The 8,371-nt window shown below is 42.5% G+C and overlaps 1 protein-coding gene across 2 annotated transcripts; it reads right to left on the bottom strand.

Moving 5' to 3' along the window:
- Positions 1 to 2,935: 2,935 nt before the first annotated feature.
- On the bottom strand, positions 2,936 to 7,152 carry LOC130455546 (uncharacterized). 2 transcript variants are annotated; one of them, XM_056805961.1, is made up of 3 exons: positions 6,654 to 7,152; positions 5,121 to 5,217; positions 2,936 to 4,392 (listed from the first exon to the last, which is right to left on the bottom strand). In XM_056805961.1, the coding sequence occupies exons 1-3, from the start codon at positions 6,695 to 6,697 to the stop codon at positions 3,856 to 3,858; spliced, it is 678 nt and encodes a 225-aa protein (XP_056661939.1). In that variant the 5' UTR covers positions 6,698 to 7,152; the 3' UTR covers positions 2,936 to 3,855. The 2 variants fall into 2 exon arrangements, with proteins under 2 accessions (XP_056661939.1, XP_056661940.1); XM_056805962.1 differs by having other exon boundaries at positions 5,121 to 5,353; positions 6,654 to 7,146.
- Positions 7,153 to 8,371: the final 1,219 nt, after the last annotated feature.

Raw genomic sequence — 8,371 nt, 5'->3', positions numbered from 1 at the left:
GTCATGATTGACTAACTCCTCACTTCCTGCCTCCCAGGGGGTGGAGCAGGGCCTACAGTACTTCTATTGTGAAGCATAATCATTTCTTTGTTTAAGTGATTTGATTTTTAAATATCATCCTTATGTTACCAGATTATTGACAATAGAAATATAAACCGGCCTTCCCTGAGTGGCTGTTGATTGTTCTGCTTTAGCTGTGACGTGTCAATGTCTAATGAAAAATTTACAATGACGATGATCATAGAATTTAATAATAATAATCGCTAATATTTATACTCTGAGGTTTGCAAAGAATTTTTACATATGCTCTCTTATTTGATACTCACAACAACCTAATGAATTTGAGTCCCAGCCGTGATAAGACCTAATTCTTGAAGTTTATTTTATTATTATCATTATTTTCCCCATCTTATAGACAAGGAAAATGAATTTGAAAGAGGCTAAATGTCTTATCTGGGGTCATAAAGCTAATAAATATTGGAGGTGAGATTAGAATTCAGGTCTTCCAGATAGGCACTTGATCCTATAAGCCAGTGATGTCCAGTTCAAATAGAAACAGATCCGTGTGGGTCACATATAGGCTTAGAAAACCACAAATAAACACCATCTATGTTGTATTGTATTATTTAATTTGCTAAATACCAAAATTACATCTTAATCGGGTTTTAGCCAGGAATATTATAGGCTGCGTGTCTGACACTTCCACCCTAAAAACTGCTTTTTAGAGAAAAAACGGAGCCCCAGAGAAGTGGTTTGCCCATTTTGGTTTTAAAAATCCTCAAATTAACTAAATTAAAAACTGTTCACTTTTACAGAAAGTTTTTCCCAGCGGTTGAACTAAACTAACTGATCTATCCAGAGTCCTCGGGGAAATCTGTGCTCATTTCTGATAGCCAAAGTCCTGTTCTCTGACATCTAAGGATGTTAAAGAAATTGTTGGGTACAAACTAAGGTCTTCGATAACCCCATTCCCCTTTGGTCAGAGGCATTGGAAAGAATGAAAGCAAAGTTGCTTTTGTGGCATGATCTGCTGGAAATGGAATAAGCTAAAAGGCCACAGAAACATTTTGTTGAAATCTTTGTTTGCTTTTATGCTATTTAACTCAGGAGAAGAGAGTATTCACACAGGGGAGAGATGCCAAGGAGCAGAACAAGAGGGTGACCCAACAGCAGGGCTTGAAGACTCGGGAGGCCACACTCTCTATTTACGACCATTAAACCTCAGAGCATCCTGAAGGAATATTAGCTTGGGATGTTGTATGATCTACACAACTTAAAAAGCACTCAGAGGAATGGAGGGCCATTAGTCGGGGAGTAATGAGCCCACTTGGTGCTGTGTGTGTGTGTAAATACATGGCTAATGGCTAATATCATTCTGGCATGTTTACAGGCCATGATAAGCTTCCCACAGGTCAGTGACTTTTGGAATAAATCTGGTCGATTTCAAGAATTAGGTCTTCTCATCATGCCTCGACCTCCAATAAGAATGGAACTTTTAAAGAATTTTAGCTGTAAACAAATGATTGTCCCCCGCCTCCCAAAGGCTCCATAGTGACTCAATGTATGGAGACTTCCAATAATACAGGGCAATCTTGTGGAGATTATAGCCATCCGCTTTTTCTCTCTCAGGTTTATTAAATACTTTTTGGGGTCTTTTTTAAAAAATTTCATCAAGGCTAGGCTAGTTAAAGCTAAATTTGAATTGGAAAAAATCCTGAAGGAATAGAAGCTGAAGGGGTTGTTTAGTTATTCCATCGATGATAAAGTCCTTCCATTTTACTTTAGGGTATAGTTTGAAATCTACACTTACCCAAACTGCTTTAGTATAGTGTAAACCATATACCCTGCAGTATCTACTATCTCTTCTAAGGCATCTCAGATATTTTATTGTTTGTAAATTTGCTTTTAAAAAGGTCTTTTATTACACAATTGCTGTTTGTTCCCTTGACCTAGAAGATTCTGGTTAGCGGAATTTCCCACAGCTTTGAAGACACAGAAAGATGCATGGATTATGATTGCTTTTTTACAACCTACCCTGGAATCTTTCTGGGACTTGAACCTTGTTCTTTGCTTAGTTGTGGGCTTTAGGACTATGGGTCTGTTAGATATGTACAAGGTCTATAGAGCTATAACTGTGAATTCTTGCACGTGGAGATAATTAATTTGGAGGAGGGTAACCTAGACCCACTTTTCAGTTTGAAAAAAAATTTTGCCACTCCTGGGCTCTTGTACATCCTCAGTGATTGGGGGAAGGCAGGCCTCCAAGGATCACGAAAGCAACAGGATCTTTGTACCATATGAAAGTGGGATGGGATCATACTTTTTCCTGAATTTTTCTGCTGACCCCTGAAGCAACTGTCCTGATGAGATAACCACTGGGAAGTATTCTGTCTCTCCCTCCAATGTCTGTACATTTGGGGGCAAAGCTCCAAAGCACTAGTTATGGCTCTAAAAATCTCCTTCAACTCCTGGGAGCAAGGAACAGCAGCCTTACAAATACCATCTCGCAGCCCAGATTGTACTGACTGGGAGAAATACAAAGATTCTAATCTATTATTTAATTTCCTATGTACTTCCTGCAGGGAAGGTAGGCTGGTTAAAACAGGGTTAGGAGGAGTTATTTTTGTGGACCAATAAATTGTTAAGTATAAATGTGGAAGGCAGAATTAATTTAATTATGGTAAAAATGATTAGTTTATAATAAAAATAAAAGATTAGTTCAGAATTTCACAGCTGAAAAAAATCATTTGAAACCACTGGGTTCTGATGATTGGCCACCACTTTTTAGGTGCTAGAGCCTAGAGCACTTAATTAGTCTTCTTCAGTAGTCTTTTAAGGGCTTTTAAAGATTCTGGCTGTTCAATTTAATGATGGTTTCAGTCGGTTTCTTAAAATAAACAGAAGAAAGCAAAAAGTACAAAAAGGGACCAAACTATATGAAGCAATTCTGTCACTTCTTTGTTAAATTTATTACATGTCTATCTGTCTATCCATATCTGTGCATCTGTATCCATATATGCACAAAATATATTATGTGTTATATGTACACATATTCACACACACTTGTGTTTGATATACATATATGTATGCATATAAATGTTTACACATTTTAAATACTTAAGTATATAGTTATATATTATATAAACATACATTTGACTGTGCATGTGTGTATATACACTCACATATCATATGTATACAAATATACACATAGGTATATGTGCACGAATGTATTATATTAAATTATCTACGTGCATACTCTTTTTTCTTGTTCTTTACACATTGAAATGTTTGGATTTGTCGGTGGTACTCAATGGTGGGGGGAAGGCCGCCCCCCCAGCATTCCGGAGCAACAGGATCCTGGTAGGGTGATAGCCTGGGAACAGGTATGGCAGTAAGAGGGGGTATCACGCTTTTTCTCTGAGGTTCTTTGCTGGTCTGGGAAGCCATTGGCTTGGTGAGATAACCACTGGGGAGAATTCCGCCTGCCCCTCCAGTGCCTACGCATTTCAGGGCAGAGCCCCAAAGTACTAGTCACTTCTGGGAAAAGCTATAGCATTCTTACAAATACCATCTCACTGGTGATGGAATATGAGTGAGCTGCAAGGAAGGATGAATGGGACGACTTCAGAGAGAGCCGGAAAGACCAACATGAACTGATGCAGAGTGAAAGAAGCAGAACCAGGAGAACACTGTGCACAGTAACAGCAGTACTGTGGCCTGATCAACCATGAAAGCCTCTGCTGCTCTCAGCCCCGCCATGATCCAGGACAGTTCTGGGACTTGGGACAAAGAAGGCATCCACCTCCAGAGGAAGAGCTGTGGCAGCAGAATGCGCATCAGAGATTCTCCTCTTGTTTATTTGGGGTTTTGTTGTGTGCCTATTCTCTTACAACCATGAGCCAAGTGGAAATGTTTTGCACCGTAATCCATGTATAACCCCACGGAATGGCTTGCCCCTTCTGGGAGTGGGGAGGGAGGGGAGGAGGGGAGACAGTTTGGATCCTGTAGCTTTGGAAAACTTCTATGGAGATTGGCTATTACATGTACTTGGTAAAAATAAATGCTAGTTTGTTGCTGGTGGTGATGAGAAAGGCGGCCCGTCTTCACAAGGGTCTTCCTTCCATGATGGCCATGTGGCCTGGGCTTGAAGCAGATCTGCTGGTCTGGGGGACGCTGTTGCCCCCACAGTCCTTGGGCTCGGGGTGCTGGGCTATTTCCAACAGTCTTGAAGGGAGGGAAGAGGTCAAGAGGCGCTGACAATGGTTTGACTTGCCTGGCACATGTGGCATCGGGCTCACGGTACCTTGCTGCTTCAGCCAGGCCAGAATCCGTACCCTCTGAGTGACGATGGGTTGGCATTTGTGAGAACACATCCATGGCATGGAAAACAAGCTATACAAAGGCATGGAGAACAGAGGTAAAATTCTTTTTAAAAACCGTAATTTCTGTTGTAGTGACAATTCTTAGACCAAAGGGCAAGGGCCAGGCAAACTAGGTTAAGTGATTTGCCCAGGATCATACAGTGAGGAAGTGCCTGAGGCCAGATTTGAACCCAGGACCTCCTGTTTGAGGAATAGCAAGGAGGCCAGTTGCACTAGTCTGTTGGAATGTGTCAAGGGGAGTAATATGTAATAAAATTTGAAACAATAGCCCAGAGCCAGTCTGCAAAGGGCTTTAAATACCAAATAGAGGAGTGTGCATTTTAACCTAGCTACAATAAGGAGCCACTGGAGCTTTGGGAGTAGAGAATGGATACGGCACCTCCACGTAAAGTGACTCAAGGAGGACCCCACCATGAGTTGGCAGCAAAGCCTAAGGACAACCATAAACGGCCCCTTTGTCTTTTCTGTTCATTGCTCTGAGAGAGAGGAAGCATTTGGCCATAGGAAGGAACTAAGAAGACCTTGTTCAGAGACCTGATCCTGCTCTTTACAAGCTGCGTCAGCTTGGGAGAGTCACTTAACCACCTCCGATTCTGTTCCCTCATCTGAAAAATGTGCATGTGAACACTCACCCTACCATACATCCCCTGGGTCGTGGTGAGGATCCGACGTATGGGGAGCGCATGCTATTCTACGTTATTTTGTGCTGTCTGACAGGAAGAGAACGCCTCCACTCACCTCCATCCCCAAGGACTCGGCCCTACTGCTCTTCCTTTGGCTCTCTCCAGGACGATCCCTGCCCTCAAGGAGCTGCCTCTCCTGGGGGAATCCATTTCTAGATGAAGAGAAGTATATACAGAATACATGGCAAAGGAAGACAGGGCTTCATGGAGAAAGTGGTCCTTGAGATGAGACTTGAAGGGAGCCAGGAAGGGGAAGGGATGGTGGTAAAGAAGATCTGCACTCTATGCCTGGGAGGGAGACAACACAAAGGCTTTCAAAGATGGCAGATGGAGAGTCTTGGCCACAAAATAGCAAATAGGGGAGTATAGCTTGACCTTCCATAGAGTACACAGAGAGGAGTAATGTATTTAAAAAACTGATTCAAGTAGAGATTGCGATGAATTTTAAATGTCAAATAGAGAAAATTTATATTTTATTCTTGAGGATAGGCATATAATTGTTGGTGGACTTGAATAACATAATTAAGGAATGCTAGTCAAGCAGTTATTAAGTGCCTACTATGTGCCTGGCACTATGCTAATTCATTGGTGACATAAAGAAAGGCAAAAGCTCCGAAGAAGCTTGTAGTCTAAATGGAGTAACAATAGTAAAACAACTATGTACAAATGGGATGGACTGGCCTCTGATTTCACTGTTATAGTGAACTTCCTGGAGAGAAAACTTCTCTTTTAATTTGGTGGATACTTGTAAACAATTTGGCCTAGAGCACCAACACTGAGAAGTGAACTGACTTTCTCAGTTATGCAGATTACATTTTGTCAAATTACCTAGATACCAGTAGTCTCTCAGTCTCTGTCTCTGTCTCTGTCTCTGTCTCTGTCTCTGTCTCTGTCTCTGTCTCTCTCTCTCTCTCTCTCTCTCTCACACACACACACACACACACACACACATACACACACACACACACACTCTCTCCCCTTTTCCCTCTCTACCTTCCTCTCCCCCTCTCTTTTTCTCTCTCCTTCTCCCTTCCTTTCTCCCTCTCCCTCTCTCCCTCCCTTTTTCTCTCCCCCTTCTCTCTCCCTATCTCTCTCCACCCACTCCATCTCTCTCCCTCTCTCTTCCTCCTCTCTCTTCTTTTCTTCTTCCCTCTCTCCCTCTCTCTTCCTCCTCTCTCTTCTTTTCTTCTTCCCTCTCTCCCTCCCTCCTCTTCTCTCTCCCTTTCTCTCTCCTCCCTGTTGCTCCCCTTCTCCTTCTCCCTCTCCCTCTCTTTCTCCCTCTCTCCTCTCCACCCACTCCATCTCTCTTCCTCTCTCTCTTCCTCCTCTCTCCTCTTTTCTTCTTCCCTCTCTCCCTCCCTCTTCTCTCTCCCTCTCTCTCTCTCTTTCTCCCTGTCCCTCCCCTTCTTCTCCCTCCCTCCTTCTCTCCACCCACTCCATCTCTCTTCCTCCTCTCTCCTCTTCTTCCCTCTCTCCCTCCCTCCTCTTCTCTCTTCTCTCTGCCTCCCTCCCCCATTTCTCCCCTTTTCCTCCCTCTCTTTCCCCCCTCCCTTTCTTCCTCCCCTCTCCCTCCCATAACTGTTTCCACCTTGAAAGATACTTCTGAATAGAGGAACTTCGGAGAGGTTTCATTAAGTCTGTGGCAGATCCCCAGTACCAGAATCCGTTTCCTCTTTCGCCTTCTTCCCTTCATCCTCTGCGTCTCTTCTTTCCATTCCAGCCCTTCCCCCACCCGAGCCCCGGTTGCTTCGCCGCGATGTGTTGGCATCCCAGAAGTTGCTCGAGCTGTGATACTCTCAGAGAGCACTCGCAGGAGGTTGAGTTTCCTTCGAGGAAGCCGCGATCAATGCTTATTAAATCCCAGGTCGCAGGAGAGATTGCACTCCACCTCCCCGTCACCTAGTACGACATCTCCGAAATTTAGCGGTCTCTGGTGACGGTTCCCGTCCCCGGGGTGAGAGTGGGGCATTACCCCTAACCAGGAAATGCCGTGACACCTATTCAGGAGGTCAAAGAAACTTCTGCTCCTATGGTTAAAATGTTAGCTTCGTTTCCCCTATGGAGCTCCTCATCACACCTGTCTTCCCAGCGCGGGAGAAGCTTTGAGCCCTCCCACCACCCCCGTCCAAGTGTCCGGAGCAGCATCTCCCCCTCCCCCACCCCCGCCCCCATGCATTCATCCCCAGCCCCGAGCAAGGCTAAGAAGGGTCCCCTCGGGATGCTTGTTTGGAGGACCATCAGAAATGGCTTTTTTTTTTTTTAGCCTACTTTCTCCCATCTGAAGAGTCAGCTCGTCCTAGTGAATCAAGTACAAGACTTGGAGTCGGGAAGGTCTGACTTCCAATCCTGCCTCTGATGATATTCACTTAACAATGGGATAGGGAGAAGTCATTGAACATCTCCCAGTCTCTACTTCCTAATCAATAAAATGGGAATAATAATAGCACTCGCCTCAAAGGGATTGTGAGCTTGCAATCAACACAAATATTGTGATGATCAAACATGATAATGCATGCAGAAGTGCTACATAAATGTGTTGTTAACCAAAAAAAAAAGAAAGAAAGAAAGAAAAAAGAAATGTGAGCCATTATTATTACATTATATTCTTCAGCAAGATCATAAACTCTGGGCATCCTTGACCTCTTTGTATCCCCCCATGCTATCTAAAATAGCAGCTTGAATAGAGCAGTATTTTAATAAATCAGAACTGTAAAAAACTGTAAAGAGGGACCTAAGAAATGATCCAGACCAACCTTCTCATTTTTACAGGGGTGTGTGTAGGAGAGAACCTGAGGTCCCAAGGTCACACAGTTAATAAGTTACAAGAATATTAATAGCTAACATTTGTAGAGCTCTTTAAAGTTTGCACAGTGCTTTACTTATATTGACGTATTTCATCATCATAATAATACGATAGCTAGCATTTATTAGCACTTAAAGGCTTATGATCATTTTACACATATCTAATTTTGTCCCCAATATTGCTAGGCAAATTTTACAGATGAGGAAACTGAGGCAGAAACTAAATGACTTGCCCAGGGTCTCACAGTTAGTGAATTTTTGAGGTAGGATTTGAACTTAGGTCTTTTGGGGTGGTTTTTAGACCTTTTAAATACAATTTTAATGCTACCAACTGGGCTATAAATATGTTGTATTATAACATTAATTATTAATCATATATTATATTATGTATCATATCATTATATATTATATACTATACAATTATAATTATTAATAATTAATTCTATAACCATTAACTATTAATACTTATGTAGCTATAAATATTAAGGAAGCTAATATTTGAAG

The sequence above is a fragment of the Monodelphis domestica genome, chromosome 7, assembly GCF_027887165.1.
Source record: "Monodelphis domestica isolate mMonDom1 chromosome 7, mMonDom1.pri, whole genome shotgun sequence".
Lineage (NCBI taxonomy): Eukaryota > Metazoa > Chordata > Mammalia > Didelphimorphia > Didelphidae > Monodelphis > Monodelphis domestica.
The sequence above is the reverse complement of the archived record's forward strand: the minus strand, read 5'-3'. Positions and strand labels throughout refer to the sequence as shown.